The sequence below is a fragment of the Nannobrachium achirus genome (genome assembly GCF_963921795.1).
Source record: "Nannobrachium achirus genome assembly, chromosome: 15".
Lineage (NCBI taxonomy): Eukaryota > Metazoa > Chordata > Actinopteri > Myctophiformes > Myctophidae > Nannobrachium > Nannobrachium achirus.
Genome location: NC_137822.1, coordinates 58163638 through 58181231, shown reverse-complemented (window position 1 = coordinate 58181231; position 17594 = coordinate 58163638). Strand labels below are relative to the sequence as shown.

General features: G+C 40.5%; 1 protein-coding gene across 1 annotated transcript; it reads left to right on the top strand.

The window, feature by feature from the left end:
• Positions 1 to 8364: 8364 nt before the first annotated feature.
• Positions 8365 to 15586, top strand: LOC308299213 (inosine-uridine preferring nucleoside hydrolase-like; the record flags this gene model as incomplete). Its single annotated transcript, XM_080742941.1, has 7 exons — positions 8365 to 8544; positions 10263 to 10442; positions 11081 to 11192; positions 11593 to 11729; positions 13098 to 13175; positions 14422 to 14538; positions 15434 to 15586. 7 exons carry the CDS (start codon positions 8365 to 8367, stop codon positions 15584 to 15586), a joined length of 957 nt encoding a protein of 318 aa, XP_080599067.1.
• Between the last annotated feature and the right edge of the window lie 2008 nt (positions 15587 to 17594).

The window sequence follows — 17594 nt, the reverse complement described above, 5'->3', positions numbered from 1 at the left end:
GTGGGTCACGTCTTTTGAAAGTATGTACTGTAATATGCATTTTACTGAATGTACAATAGTACACATGACTGTTGTTGGTATTTATCTCATATTAGATAACCACATTATCCCTTTGAAACAGGCAGCCTTTAAAAACAGCTTGTAAAAACAGTTTGTGTCTCTGTTAAAACAATATTTTGCAGAGCAACGGATTGACACAGAGTGCTTCTTTCTCCTGGAATGGAGACGCATCCTTCATACTGTATGAAGCCACGGCTGAAATTTCAACGACACCTGCTTGAGGTACACCAGAGTAGGTCTAAAGAGACAAAATGTGTTATGTGTGTTTCAAAATGTAGTTATTAGTTAAGGTATTTGGGGATAAAGGATTTGTTTTCTTTTTTTCCTTAAAAACTGGGAATTGCTCCTTTCATTACATATCAGGAAACTGGGGCCTGTAGTTAACTTCTGGTCTAAATTGTGACATGCATTTTAAACCCCACTTTGAACTGGGGACCCCAACAAAATAATCACATTTGAATTGATGACCCCCTAAAAATATTATATTTGAATTGGGGACCCCCAAACCCTGACAAGCACATGGACTGTTTGATTCGGTTCCATTGGTAAAATTGTGAAAGTGGCAGATCTACAAGCTCAGAAGTTCAACCGCAAACTGGTGTTGTGAGCTTGTAGATCCCCTGGGGGTCCTGGGGGACCCACACATTGAGAACCACTGGATTAACCACTGGGGTAAACTATACTGTATAGTAAGTGTATGCAGTGTTTTGTGTAATTTTTTTCTTTTTTTCTCCTTTATTTTTTATCATTTAAACAATGTAGCTCTGATCCTGGTGCTAATACATTTCTTTTCATACTTTTATACTTTTCTATTATTCTAGCCCCACACCAGAGCCTACTATTTTGCTGCAGCCCATACCAGCACCAGAAGACTCACCACAACCAGTATTGCCTACAGACCAGCAAAAAGCTTTGGTGGAAGATGGAGCAACATTCGTAAGTTCACTTTGTCTGTGCGAGCAGCTTTGCAGCCTTGCTTCATTGACTGTAGGGAGGGGAGGGTGGTCTAGTCTACATTTTGAAATTAATGTTATGTAGTTTTAATTTATTTTGCCTTCTCTTTTTTATTAAAAAAATATCTGTTAGATCTTCAGCAAAATAGATAATGGGAAATGTTTGTTTTGTGGTCTTCAGAAGAAGCTCTCCTGATCAATCTCTATATCAATGGTCCATATATTGTATGCCCACCTGATGGAGGAGCGCTTCGGAGAGAAGTGAGTATTCTCAATCAAGATTAAGCCATTTTTTAAATATATATATACGGTAGCCTGATTTAGCCAGACTATATACTCATGCCGCTAACTAACTGCAGTATATATCCCCACCTTGTTTTAACATGGGTGGATTGTCTAGCTGAGCTAGACTAACTACTATACACTATATCCTATATAATGCACAAAGCAAATTATGAACACACATTGTCAACTTGGTGTTGCTGCCTGTTGTGTAACGTGTGTGTGTTCCTTTCTGCTTATTTCCTTTACTTTAAGATGAATGGTTCACCCTGGGGAGGAGTCATACATAAACCAGCATCAGGGTATCTGGAGGAGCACCTCCACAATGTCTGGAAAAGGTGCCGACAGCGCTGGGGCAGGCAGTTGAATTCACCACAAGAGGGAAGAGACCCGAGTCATCCTGCCAGGTACAGCAAGATCAAGGTGTCAATACAATGTAGTATATTCAACTCACTTGCATTTCGAAGTGGATGACTGTATGCTCTTTGCAACAAAGAACTCTACATTGTAAACTCGGATGTCTTCATCTACCACTATTTTCTAAGTGAGAATGTATTATTTTCTCTGCTCATCACAGAATCAGATGTAACTGCAGAGCAAGTCCTGCAAATGTCAGAGTGGCTGAAAAACAACTTAAGTCCGGCCGATACATTTTGCAGACCTCCATTTATAGGGTACAGTGGATACGAGAAAATGGGACAAAGCCAATCCAAGCCATAGTTGAAGAGTTCCTGCGTCACAGTTCCAAGGACACTCCAGGCATGGTGAGCTTTTGAATTAAATTGATTATTGTTTGTTCCTTAGGGCATGGTCAACCAAAGTTTAATTCTACCTGTGGATTCTGTGAAAGCTTTTCAATGGGAATGAAGTATAAAAATGTTAGCACAATGTGTGTGTCTCACACACACACACACACACACACACACACACACACACACACACACACACACACATATGCAGATAATATAATAATTATGTTTTTATATATTTCCAGATGAATACAGCCACGAGAAAGGACAAGCCTGGGTAATGTTTGTGAGCAGTACAAGAAGAAACATCCTGGAAAATTGACTCATGGCTCAAGTCACAAGGTGGGCTGGTGGTATAGGGGACTCGCCGTTGACGGCTGACTGGAGGTTGGTTGTTTTGTTGTTGTTTATAGTTTGTTTAAAAAAACTATTTGTTAAAAATGTGTGTGTTTTTGTTTGAAATCAATCACACAATCTTAATATTCTGGGTCCTTCGTTCCACAATCCACCCCACCCAGATCAACACTTGACAATAAGCTGCAAAGTTAGTCTGTGCTATTGTGGACACTTCTGCTTAGTAGTCAGTTCCTGACATTTTATTTTCTCTTTTTTTTTCTTCTTTTTTATTACCCACAGTTGCATGGTAGTGCTGAGGTCTGGGTATAAGGAGTAGTTATAAGGGATTTAATTAAGAGATGATGAATGTAAATAATGTTATCCTAATCCCTGAATACTCAACAAAGTAAAAGTACAAAAGTATTGGTATCAACATTTACTTAAAGTACCAGAAGTAGAAAGTACTCATTATGCTGGATGTCCCATTTCACAAGTTTTCAAATGTATAAGATCTTGAAAATTGCAGATCTATTAGCTCACTATGCGTCACATCACAGGCTTGTAGAGCTCTTTTTTCAAATGGCCGAAATGTATATAGGGCTGAGGTGGTCAATGTATGTTTTTTATAATAATCAATTTTCAATTTAAAATGATTGTAGTGGAATAAAAGAATAATGTCTGCCTTTTAAGATATAGTGAAGTAAAAGTATTGAAAATTGGAAACCCCAATGTTCTACTGAATGTATGTTGTGTTGTTTTATATTTGTTTTGTATTTAATAAATACATTGATTTTAATCCCTTTGACTATTGTTATTTATTGTTTATACATTTTAGATGAATAATAGTTATTTTTTTTCCTAAAGTGAACTTAAGTTACAGTAGTTGAAATGGCTTAAACATAATTATTGCTGCAATAGAAGAAATAGACTACAAAACCATTGTGGGCATAGTGAGGGCCTAGTTAGGGCAGTAAATAGGGCTTCCTGAGGGCCAAGTGAGGGCTGCCTATTCAGGGCCCCCAAGGGGGCCTATGCCGGCCCAGTGTAGGCTTGTGAGGGCAGCCCTTACTTAGCCCTCACAATGTGAGGGCTAAGTAAGGGCTGCCCACGCAGGCCCAGCACTTTGGGGCCAACACTTTGCCGATGTTCAAAACCTCTCGGGCCCAGTGTGGGCCGCCTACAGGGGGCCCTTTGGCCAGTCCTAAGTGGGCCTGCAGGGCCAGTGCAGGCTTGCTTGCAGGGATACGTTATTTTTGTTATGCAATAAAACGCACCCACCTCGAGCCACCCAGTGGCCACCGCAGATACAATGGTTCACAACCCGGAAATAAGCGACGGTCGAGTTGGTTGCACTTTATTTCATGCCAAAAATAATGTATTTTGCAGAGTGGGTGGGGTGCTGAGGGGCTCACCACCGTGGAGAATAGACTTTCAACAACGCAAGTGAAGTAGTTTCGTTTATTTTGACTGAAGTTGAGCGCTCGTAGGGGCTGAGAAAACGCGGTCTATTCATTTGCCAACGGGTCTGTCAGAGCGTCACTGGAGGTGACGCGATGGACCAGGGCTATCGTCTGTGTATGTGTGTGTTTGTGTGTGACTTGAAAAGGTAAGTCAAAATAGGAAAAATAGCTGGTACTCCCTGCGGTCGCTACTCAACCTCAGGGAGTGTTACTTGTTAGTATGTTTGCCAACAAACTTTTTATTTTTATTTTACCATTTTATAATTTTTTTGCCTCACAAATATGTCTACATTCAGGTTTTGAAAAGACCATTCAACATCAGACTCAAGAAGAGCTTTTCACACTTATGTCCTTTTCGTTTAAAGAAAGCTGCGTGCATACTGTACTACACATTCAGAAAGGCATCCAGGTTATTAAAATGAACTCAAATACCCCACATCCCTACGCTGATTTCCTGACCTGCAGATGAAAAATGGAGGATGCACTAGCAGTCGTTTCACACATTATGAACAAGAGCAGCTACAAAAATGAAGCTTTTTTTGCCCTTGTTATGGCCCTTTTCCACTGGCAGCGATAACGATGACGATAACAATTTAAAAAAGTGGGTTTTCAATTGAAGTGGATCGGCAGCATCCACTCAACACCGATACAGACAACGATAGCTGACAACTACATCGTTAGGATCAACAACGATGTGGTTAAGATCACAGTGATATGGAACTGGGTCTCTGACAAACAGCTCGAGGTGCGCTCTGCGCAAGCGGCTGTTAATTGGTGCCTCTTCACATTGATGTCCGATAACTTTATCGGACATCAATGTGAAGGCATAATTATCGCTGTGATATTTTATGGCTATCGTCATCGTTATCGCTGCCGGTGGAAAAGGGCCTTAAGGGTCTCGCCATCATACCCAACCCATACTGTATACACAAGGAATGCTATTGGCTGCCAACAGTCACGTGCAACCGCAGGGATACATGGGACATTGTCTTGAGCTTGCCGAAAATAACGCACGCGAAGAAGAATCATCACAAGCTTATGATCACAATTAGCACCTCCTACAGCATACCCTGCTTTAACATCAATTATAACTGAAATTGGACCATATTTCCACAAATATGACGGTCGCAATAAAAGTGACGTAAAGTGTATAACTGCATATGATTCAGTGGTGGAAAAGGTATACTCAATATCAATATTGCAATTTGCAATGTAAAAATAGGCCAGTCTGGAATTTAAAATTGACTTGAGTAAAGGCACAAAAGTATTGATATAAAAATGTAGCGTAATTAAAGTACCAAAAGTAGAAAGTAGTCATTATGCAGAATGTCGCATTTCACAAATAATTTGAAAATGGCAGATGTACAAGCGAGCAATGAATTGCATCAATGTTACTAAATGTTAGATGGGCTACCCAATTTAAACACCATAGTCTGACTTTACCACCGTTACCCTCCAGCTGGGATTGGAACCTGAGTCCCCTGACTCCCCCATGAGAGCGCTGACATTTTGACTGTTGAGCTAGAATGATGAGCAAGTCTGAATGCAATATGTAGTTGCAGTACCTCTTCAACCTATCCTATCTGACTACATGGAGCAGAACAGGGAATCCACTGTTGAACAGGCGATGTGGGTTTGATGGTACATTGCGCCGTCTCATGGCAAAATAAAGAAACTGCAGTGCCATACACTGTTTGATCTTGTAACAATGATAATGTTTAGGCTATGCTGTGTGTAGGCTATACACACACTTTCACCTCAGACTTTGGAAGACACATTCACAGTATATTTATCACGCGCGCACTTCAAAATAAAACCAATGCTGTTTGTTTGTCTATCTGTCTGTCTGTCTATATCTATCATAGTAGGCCTACTCTACATGTATTCTCATTATCCACTGTGGACTGACTGTTCATATATTTACCAATTACTGGAGATAGATTGTTTATTTGGGCCTACTAATGTTTCATTCCCACTTTGACTACCTACTTATTCATACCTATTATCACTCTGAAATTGTTCCAGCATACAATAAGATCAGACTAAAAAGGTCCTTTGTCCATCAGTCGACCATAAGGCTTAATCAGGAGTTTGGCCCGGCCAGTGTGATATCTAAATGTAACAGCAATCTAGTCCCGGAAAAAAAACACGCTGTGATTGGCCAGGCGTCATTTGAGTGGCAGCCTCGCGAGGCCCCTCCCCTATGCGAGGCTTTTTCCTCTCCTACTAATACAGACAGAATGCCATTCCCAGCACCTGCCTCCGTGGCTTGGTGGACTGGTCTCTAGGATTCCAATCCATGCACCCTGGGTTTGTATCCCGGTTGTGCCACTTTTTCTGGCTACACCCCACGGTAGGTTACATGTAGACATAGCTACAATGCGGCCTCAAAGGGACTGTAGTGCCTTGGACTGCTGCAGGCCAATCACACGCTTCCAGGGTGGGGCTCGCCAGATAGCCGTTACGAAAAAAAGAATCACGCCTTTGGCCCGAGGTAGGCTAGGCGGTGGACATTGCTCTTGTCTTGTATTATCCTTATGTATGTAATCCTGTTTTTTGTTCCTTTGTGTCAAATGTTTGTATTATGTTTCACATACATGGCTGCTGTGTCGCAAGACAAATTTCAGTGTGAACTGGCAATATAAATATAATAAGTACTATATCATATCAGTCATCACTTTTTTTGATGACTTGTCACTTTTCACAGTTTTGTGGGCCGAAACTTTCCCCAAAGAAATGTTTTCGTGCAAAACAAATGCTTGCAAATGGATTCAGAATCATGAAGAACCGCTAGTTTGACCCCCCACATGCTACTTAAAGCAAATCCTGTGTATTGGAGTCAATAGGACAGTGAATATACACATGACCATAACTTTATTTTGCGATGTTTCCGGCAGAGCAGGCCTCTCATTCGGTGGACCTTAATGACCAAACTAATAGATAAAACTGAAATAAAAAGTACGGCATGACATCACAGGTCATCTCACATTCTGGGTGAGTGGGTCCCTGGCTAATACAGTCATTGGAAGAGACTGAAAGATGCCAAACAGGTGAAACGTTTGAATGTTTCCAACAGGAGCCCAGATAGTGACTGAATACAATAAACAAATCAAACTGGTGGCATCCTTATATAAATCCCCAGATGAAACGTCTAGAGATGTGCTATTTTCGCACAGATATACTGTACATATTGGACACAAAACAACATTCTTGCATAAGCCACCCTGATAAACTTGTGTTGTTTATAGTTAATATAAATATTTGTTTTATCAATAGATATGGAACTTGTGACTGTGTTTCAATGTTGCCATGCTAATTACATGTGCATATTACAACCTTGGCTCTGTGGAATTCTGTGCACAGCACCCACAAGGCCAGGTCACTGTCTGGCCTTATCAACTGTGGCCCAAAACAACAGTCTAACTGCTTTTGTGGAAATATACTATATAGGACGACCCCCACGTGTTTTTGATGGATGTGGCGACCTCGTCATATTATCAGGAACCTATGAACTTGTCCCACGCCTAACTGTCATACAATGTATTCTTTTATACACGAATGTCTGACCACGTTTGTCAGAGAGAGCACAAACCTTTGAACCATTATATCTGTACTGTACCTGCCTCTCTCAGCATAGTAACATCTAAATATACATTTGATTCACTCTCCTGTCTTATTTCTTTGTGATCAATTATTGTGTCTCATATTGGAATAAGAAACGAGGGGTTGTTGTTTACGAGCATTTATTTAACATCCCTCTTTTTCTTCACTCTTCTCTTCACTGATTCAGACTTTTTAAAAGGCATTGTGTGCTGCTACATAGGCCATCTCTGTCAACAGAAGCAGGATAAGAAAAGCCATCTGCCTAGTGCCTACCAGGTAAAGATTCACACTTCTTTTCTCACACAACTCTCTCCCAAAACTTTGGATATTTCTATATTATCATCTCGTCTTTTATTTTACCATAATCAGCAGCTGCAGTTGAATGCATTAAACAATGAATATATCAGGATAATATAATGTGTGTTTCTCGTTACAGTTAATCTGATACTCTTAAAATGTTCATTCATCACTGTTGTGATTTAGAAATTCTTTGTAAAATTTAGAAGCTCTCAACCAACGTATACGTCTGTATATTTCTTTATTGCAGTCGTTCTCAACCTGTGGGTCGGGACCCCCAGGGGTTCGCCACATTATTGTGGGGGGTCCCCAGATTATTAACAGTGTTGCAACATTGTTCTCTCACTCAACAGTAAACAAACCAACATAAAGTTTAAGTGTACAGAGGGCATTTGCACATTCGGCCAAATTGGCCAAAATTGACAAATATTAGAGACAGAAATTGTGAAAATAGCCGATCTACATGCTCACAACGCCTCGCAACGCGTTGCGATTGTAGATTGTCTATTTTCACAATAGAACCGTGCTATACAAAACGTCAGGATGGGGGGGTTAAAATGTGATTATTTTGGGGGTCGCGGCCTGAACAGGTTCAGAAAGTTTGGCTTTATTGTGCCAGAGGAAATGAAGAGGAAGCTGGTGATTGACGTGGACACTGGCGTGGATGACGCTCAGGCCATCATGATGGCCCTCGCCGCACCCAATGTTGAGGTCCTGGGGATCACGTGTTCCCATGGCAACGCGGCCCTGGAGAACGTTTGCAAGAACACGCCGCGTGTTCTCCAAGTCTGCAGGAGGCTGGACGTAAGTTTACTTCTCATCACTGCACACGCATAGGAGGAAAGACAATCAGAGCTACTTAAAGGAGCTATAGTCAACTTTTTCATTGTAGGGCCGACACTTTGTTTACATCCTAGTCTATAGACTAGAATGTAAACAAAGTGTCAGTCTGACAATGGCCAAAATGATTATTTTATCATTATTTTACGCTTTTTGTGGTAACTTTTGAATAGAAACACATATATGAAGCTTATTTTTTTATAAAATATTTTCGAAACATTATTTTTATTTTAGCATCCGTTTTTCAAGAAAAAGTTGACTATAGCTCCTTTAACTAAGCAGGTCATCATGGTATTTTCAAAGTTAAGTTATAATAATTGTTGATTCATTGTCAGCAGTGTTGCATTGAAAATTCAATGTTTTTTTTGGGAGGGGGGGGGGGGGGGACACCATATGAATGACAATGACTCTGGCTATTTCTCCTTTTGTAAAACGACTCAGTGTAGGCCTACTTTTTTATAGTCAAACATAAAACAGCACACAAATACAGTTTGCATCCAAAAAGTTTTATTTGGGGACATGATTTACAGTAGATTTAGGCATCATGATGGGCACATATAAAACAAGTATTTTGAAGGAAAACAAAGAAAATCTAAATACTTGGTCAGCACTTGGTCTAATACCGACCAGGATACTGTCACCAAGATACTATCCTGGTGACAATATACTGTATTTGTATCTTTTTATTTAAAATCTTTTTTTGTATTTTGTGCCCATCTCTGCCTCCAGTTCCTGTCTCATTGAACATTGTGTTTAGACAACAAGGTGATTTGTAATTCACATCAGACTTAAATGTGTAGTTTTGAATAGTTGTATGTTGTAGGTTGATACTTTGAGATGTTACATGAGAAGTGTGTGCAACAACTGAACGTTGTGTGTAGTCTTTGACAACAAGGTGATGTGTAATTGACATCAGAGTGTAAAGAAGGAAAATCTGAGTCTAATGCAGAAGAGGGAGTGTGAAGTAGTGCCAAATCGGGGCAAGCGATCGGTACATGCAGGTTGATGTTTGTGTGTTAACAGTCGTGAAAAAACACCTACATTATAGGAGTAAACAGGTTCAGACAGTCCCAGCAAACATTTTGAGGTATATTAGACATCTAATATACGTCTAAACTTATACTAGACGTCTAAGTTTATACGTATAAAAATGGTCTACCAGAGGTATATATATGCACGTTTTTTAGACATCTAAACTTAGACTAGACGTCTAATATACGTCTAAGTTTATACCTGGGTCTAAATTTAGACTTCTAATAGACGTCCGGCCGTTAAGGTCTAAATATAGATGTCTATTAGACGTCTACATTTAGACCCAGGTATAAACTTAGACGTCTATTAGACGTATATTAGACGTCTAGTCTAAGTTTAGACGTCTAAAAAACTTGCATATCCATATACCTCTGGTATAGATATGTGTAAACTTAGACTTCTAGTACAAATTGTTTTGTGGGGTGGTACATTGACATTCACACATGCTTGTCCCTTTGTTAAATCACCTGCTGTGACTAAGACGTTGTCGAGGTCTCAGTTGTGAACTTGGGGGTTGATGGATGCCCGTGTACGTGAGAAGCGTGACGCTGGTCAGAAAAGATACGGGACAGCGTGTACACGCGCGACTGGACCGATGCAGCACTGATTGTCAGTTTGCAATGAAGTCATTGCCGCTCTTGAAACTCCAGATCCCAGTTTACCGTGGCAGTTCAGAACCCCTGCTGGGCCCGGTGCTCCATGCAGGTGACTTCCATGGAGAGGACGGGCTCGGGGACGCCCCGGATCCGGAAGCACCAGGTCTGGAGCTTCTGCAGAGTGAAGGGGCTGTGGGGGCCATGATCAGGATGGCCAATGACAACCCTGGTGAGGTAAGTCCAGGAAGAAGAAAAGAACATTATGTTTGTCAAGTTCTGTTACAGAGCACATTGCATTGGTACGACATCTCATTGTTCCTACATCCCATTAGTCCGAATCGGGTGATGTTAACCTGGTGAAAAATACTATGCCTAAACCTAAACCTAAACCTCACCCTAAACTCAGTAAAATGATGCCTAAACCTAACCCTAACCTCAGTAAAACTATCTTAAACCTAACCCTAAAATCTAACCGTAACTAAATTAGGACTAATGAGATGTAGGACTAATGGGACGTAGGACTTATGGGCAGTCCCTGCACACTAGTCCTTCTTTACCCGTAGGCCACCCTTACCCGTGTTGTTTCTTATTTATAGTCTGAATAACCAAAATGTCTTGTGAGGCTCGACCAATCCTCAAGCTTGCATATGGGTGTTCACTTCACACTTGGCGGACAGACAGACATTCGGTCAAATAACAGTTATATCACGTGGCTGTCTGGAAGTATCTTGGAAATATCTTGGACAAGGCTCGACTGAATGTGCTTTTGTGTGGCTGTTGTCAAAAACACCTATGGTCCTATTTTCAGTGCCGCTGTTGAACTGCCTTCCTTAAAACTGAGAATAAACGCTCACCTTATCTGTTATCTTTAGGTGACTCTGGTAGCCACAGCACCGCTCACCAACTTGGCCCTGGCAGTAAAGCTGGACCCGTCCTTCCCCGAGAAACTGAAGGGACTTTATTTAATGGGAGGCAACACTGACTGTAAGTGTTTTGACTTTGGGGTGTAACAGATTGGGTGTGTCCTACTACAGTATATTCCTCCTACTTAAAGGTCCGCTGTCAGCCCCGAAATTATAATAGTATGATACAGTAGGTCATGTGTCTCTCTCCCGTGTGCATCCTGAAACAGTCTGAAACTGTCTCAGTGTAATCTGCCAAACAACAGCTTACCAGTACAGTAAGTAGTCATACGGTCAGACTATACAGACAATTAATTTGATTGGCTTATAATTGTGCATCCCCACAATGTCATCATAAAAATATTAACTTGTTTTTTAACATGATTGTGTGTGTGTGTGTGTGTGTGTGTGTGTGTGTGTGTGTGTGTGTGTGTGTGTGTGCATGCGTGGGTGCGTGCGTGCGTGCGTGCGTGTGTGTGTAGCCAGGGGTAACACTACAGTGTGTGGGGAGTTTAACTTTGCAGCAGACCCTGAGGCTGCCTACATTGTGTTAAACCGGTTCTACTGTCCTACCTACATTGCCAGCTGGGAGTTCGCCTGCCATAACAATCTACCATGGGTAAGGTTGGCACCACGCCCAGCTGGTAAATATGGTAATCAGTAGGCTACACAAGTATTGATAAGGTCAATACTAATCATGAATTCATGTATTGTCAGAATAGAAGTGGCGTTGAACACATGAGTTCAACAGGACTTGGGAGCAAGATTTCATATTAAGCCTAAATGGTTCTGCCACTGTGTAGAACTGTCTTTAACAGTTTTTTTAACTTTAAAAATGAATAATTTCCTGTGAAAAAAAAGAAAACTTATTTTTTGTGCAGGCAAAAAACAGTCTTTGATCTTGACCCCCCTCCCAAAAATCTGTACGACGGCCCTGACCACAGCCCACAGCAATGGGTATTTTAAATTTGCTCCCTGAATGTGCAAACAATCATTTAATGTATGTAAAAAATCACACCCGTGTGAACTGAGCGGTGGTCGTGGTCGTGGAGGCTGCGCAACAGCAAAACAAATATATATATATATGTATATATATATATATATATATATATATATATATATATAGTATATGTGGTAATAATAATAATAAAGATTACAAATATTTAAAATAATAATGATAATTTAAAAAAAAAAAAAATATATATATATATATATATATATATATATATATATATATATATATATATATGCGGGGGTGCTTGCTTGCGTGCGAGAGAGAGCGCCATCCATCCATGCATGTCACTCAGGCCGCCACTGGTATTGCAGTTGATGCTCAGGGCAGACTAGACTCAACAGCACCTCTCTGGTATCCATCCATCCATCCATCCATCCATCCATCCATCCATCCATCCATCATCCATCCATCCACCCATCCACCATCCATCCATCCATCCATCCATCATCCAACCATCCATCCATCCATCCATCATCCATCCATCCATCCACCCATCCATCCATCCATCCATCCATCCATGCATCCATACATGCATGCATGCATGATGTCACTCAGGCCGCCACTGCTATTGCAGTTGATGCTCAGGGCAGACTAGATTCAACAGCACCTCTCTGGTCACCCAGGGTACTCAGGCTACATACACCAGAGGCTACATACAGACAGACAGACAGACACACACGGATACACACACGGCCACGGTATGGAGACGGTGCACCGCTCAAAAAGAGACCTAGTGCATTCTTGGAGATTTTGGCCTCAGGGTGGTGCTAGAGAAAAGGATCATCAAAAACACACTCATCCTCCTGAGAGCAGGAAGGTACACAGCAAATTCCATCTGAAACCAGCCATCCCTAAACAAAAAAATAAATAAAATGCAACTATTCTAATGCAAAACCGCTACTGGAGGTTTCATTAATTCAATCATCATTCATACAGTAAATGTAACCATTTTAAAACCATTCTTTCTGTCAGTCATTCTGTGACACCTGGTTGGCTCAAGACACTGAAAAGGCTCATTTCATGAAGAAGATTTTCAAGCACACCGTGAAGGTAGGAGAGTGCAGATGATACTGTGAACTGTGGTATGAAGGTATTGGTACACATTTGTGTGTCTAAAGCTACTTGTACCGTACATCTTTAAATGGGTCTTAAAGGAGTAGTTCACCCCCAACATGACTTTTTTTCTATTGATTACTCATGCCATGGAGAGTAGAGTTCAATAATATTCTTTTGGTTTTTGTCACATTCCTAAGACAAAAATTTGATTAGAGTAAATTTACCCCCATTGATTCCGGATGGTGACCCGTTTCGAAACGGGTCACCATCCGGAATCAATGGGGGTAAATTTACTGTTATCAAATTTTTGTCTTAGGAATGTGATAAAAACCAAAAAATATTATTGAACTCTACTCTCCATGGCATGAGTAATCAATAGAAAAAAAGTCATTTTGGGGGTGAACTACTCCTTTAATGAGACATGCACTACCCACAGAAGCCTTTAGGGCAGGGGTCTTCAATGTTTTCAGGCCAAGGACCCCTTAGTTGAGAGAGAGATGAAGCGTGGGGTGGTCCCTAACTTTTTCATAGATTCCATATAGTTTCATTGTTTGCACAATCATATTAGTGTAATTTGGATTGGGAGCGTTTCACTGTTACATGTCATCTATTCGACACCCAACTCTAACCCTTACCCTAAACCTAACCTCCGCCGTGAGTCGCTAACCCTCCCGACACTCCTTTGTCGAAATGTCGTTCGAAAGAGCGAGATGTCCCCGTTTGGATTCATGTCAATTTGTGTTTTAAAATATTTAACCAATTGAATTGATCACTTAATACACTTGACCTTTCACTCTGTACTTAGTCTGCTCTGTTCCCCCTCCACACCAAAGCTCTTTGCCGAAAATAGACGATCTCAAGGTGTTGTGAGCTTGTAGATCTGCTATTTCTGGCTAAAGTTCTCAGAATATGGACGCTAGGGTTCAAGTGGTTAAAATAAAAAAGCAGAACAAAAGTTTATATTACTCAAAGATTTGGAGGACCCCCTGTAGTAACTCTGGGGACCCCCTGTTGAAGACCCCTGCTGTAAGGTACTGTACTGAGCCCAATGCATTAACATTAATCTGGGTACACAATACACGTTTCTTCACTTAGAGTAGTGCTGATACTCATTGTAGTTCAACAGCTGTTTGATGTCAGTCTTTGATGTTACAGGTCAGTTTAGCATGATGTACTGTCCGTGTCCAGTATGTGTCACTGTGTGACATGCGCTGGGCTGTGTGCTGTCATGTTTCTGCAGGTCACAGAGACAGAGCGCTACCAGAAGGAGATGTGTGAAGGAGTCAGTTTCACTCCCTGTGACTCTTATGCCATAGCTGCGGCTATAGATGACACCTTTGTGACAGAAAGCGAACAGGTGAGGTCACCTTTGTGTGTGTGAGTGGGGCTGTTGCGAGAGTAGGCCAGTGTTTCAAACATGGGTTTAGATGGATGGCTACCTTTGTTTTCCCATGGGGGAAATTCAGTTGCCCAGAGGCAGCACAGCAGTTAAAGGTTACAAAAGTTACAAAGAAGTAAGAAAAATAGTACTGTTTTGTACAGTCAAAAAAAGCAAGGCACAATAAAAAGAAGAATATAAAGATAGTGTCAAAAAATCTGTCACAAAAAAGAAGAATATATACATGAAGTGACCAAGAAACATTCAATGCTCATAAGTGACACGTCACACACACAAAAAGCAATACTCAAAGCACAACTTAACAAAGCAGTGTCAAACAAAAGTGTACATAACAGTCAATGCTAGTCAGTGCAACACAAGTATCTCACCGCCATATCAACACAGCAATAGTACTCAATTCAACCAACACAACCCAATAGTGCAGGGCCAAAAATAAGTTTCCATAGTCAGTGCAAATAATTAAATGTAACCACTTTATCCCTACTTTATACTTTGGCTTATCTATTATATAGAAAATAGCCAATCTAATTGAGACACATTGTGAGCTTGTATGCAAACTATTTTCAAAACATTTACTGTCTGTAACAACTGGTCCTTTCTTATCATACATGATGTTATTGGGCTCCTAGTCTATGCTAATTGTTTTTCTTGATATGTTTTGTTTGTCTGTTGGGCAGCTCATAGGGGAACATGTTCAACACTTGAGCTGTCATAATGTTCACACTGAATAAATACAATTTATTTAAAAACAAAACCGATTTAATAAAAATCTGCTCTTATTTTCGACAAAGACATTTCAGAGGGGAAAAACATAACGGCTTGTGACTTAACTGAAATCCTCCCTATCCCTCAGGTTGCAGTAACAGTGGAGCTGGATGGGACCCACACCCGAGGTATGATGGTGCTGGACTATCTTGACCTGCTTAAGAAGAAACACAAGGCCTCTGTCATGAGGAAGGTGGATCTGGATAAGTTCAAAACCATGCTTATGGACGCACTAAAATAGCACATATACTGTATCATGAATTATGGTAATTTCATTCCATCAAAAGGAATGAAGACATTCCCAGACCCAGGCATTTTTGGGAAGGAAAGAATAAAATACAGTATATACTGCAGAGAAGTCAGAAGTGACAAATCATCCTACAGAGAGTGATTCTTTCAGGTCTCCAACAGATATAAGTACTCACACAATATGCAATGTGCCGTTCCCACAAATTGCTTGCGTGTAAAGATCCTGTACTCATCCTTCAATTTATAAATTGTATAACAACCAACTACTGTTTGTCTGTTTTTCCGGGGATCAGAAACTGCTGGACCAATTAGTGCACGCTTCAAGAAAGTTCCCTTTTTTCACATGTTCTATACTCTTTTTTAAATATTTAACTTGGTAATTGAATCTCATAGTAATCATATCAGATTACATACAGATCAGATCATACATAGCCTAGTTCATGTATGACTCCACTGTCATGTGGGGAGTCTGGGGACCATTAATTTAAGGACTTACGGCCTTTAAAAATGCTAATGCTATTGCTAATGCTAAAATGTTAATGCTACACAATGCACTCACTTAGCGAGCTGCAGGCACACTTAAAATCTCGTAGGAATTTTCTTTTCTAGTCGAGCTATTTCCAACAAAGAATAGACAGATGAACACAGTAAACATAACCTCACCTCCCATTCCACTTTTCCCCATTACTGTTTACAAAGTAGACAAAGATCAATTAAATAAAGATACAAATAAACCAGTAAGACTCCCTAATCGGGAGATAAGCGACCGTCACATTGCATACACAAACTTTAGAAAGCAATCGTAGCCAATCGGGAATATGGGAAATCCATGTTGATGACATACTTTAGAGATACTGTGTACTGCTTTGCGTGATTTTGGGGCAAAATCTGTAGGAGCAGTGTTCGAAAATGTGTTTTGCAAAAATCGGCCTGATGGTGGCGCTAGAAAAGGGCCATGTGAGAAATGCGAAGTTTGGCATGGATCGGGACAACAGTGCCGGAGATATGAGTGAGGGCAAAAGTGTGAAGTGACGTGTGACGGACAGACTGACAGCCGGTGGAGGTTTTGATAGTAACTGTGACCTGACAGTCGCAATAAATACCTAATCATCAAGATTGTTAACAGATACCGATATGCACACCCATGCCTGTACATTGAAGCGCACGCATCCACACATGCTTAAAGAGGTGCTGTCATTTGTACATTTTCCCATTGTGTATGTGTCTAATATGGAGTTAACATTAATCTAATAGACCCCCAGCTGTGGTTATAATGTGCAAATATGTCTTCCCTGTGTATTTTTGCTTACTTCCTGAAAGCTGAAACTTCCTGAAATAGAGTCAAGGCCCGATCGAAAAACACTGTTTTAATGACATCATATACTCATCCCCTCCCCTTTTACCATACACCCAACACTCTGGGTGTGGCTAACTTCAGCTGGGTCACCACCCACCTGACAACCAGGCATACTTAATGAACAGGTGGGTGTGGCCACATAAAAACATAATTTTAACACTTTCTGTAAAAAAATAAAAATAAAAAATAAAATAAAAACGTCTTCCTCCTAGTATTAGCCTATCATAATACCTGATGATAATGTTTTGGGGGGGGGGGGGGGGGTTGGCCTACATACAATAAATACATCAACTCTGTAGCACTCTATGGAGAATCTAGTATTCAACGCTATGCACACATTCATACCAATTGCCCTTGTAGATCTGCTTAGTTTAGTTTATTGTATCAACTCACAGTAGCAAGCATACCTTTATACAAGTCATACATCCACAAAAGCATAATCACTGTTTAAGGTGATAAAAAAGAATAGGCTGAAGCTAAAAAAAAAGCTTATAAATGGCTATCCTACGTATTCATGGTTCAAAATACATTGTTAAAAGTGTTCAAATTTACCATATAAAGAGAATCTAAATAGAAATAAACTGTTAATTACAAACCCCAGATACATCAGCATTTTGACAAATCAAAGAGTGCCTGTCCTGTG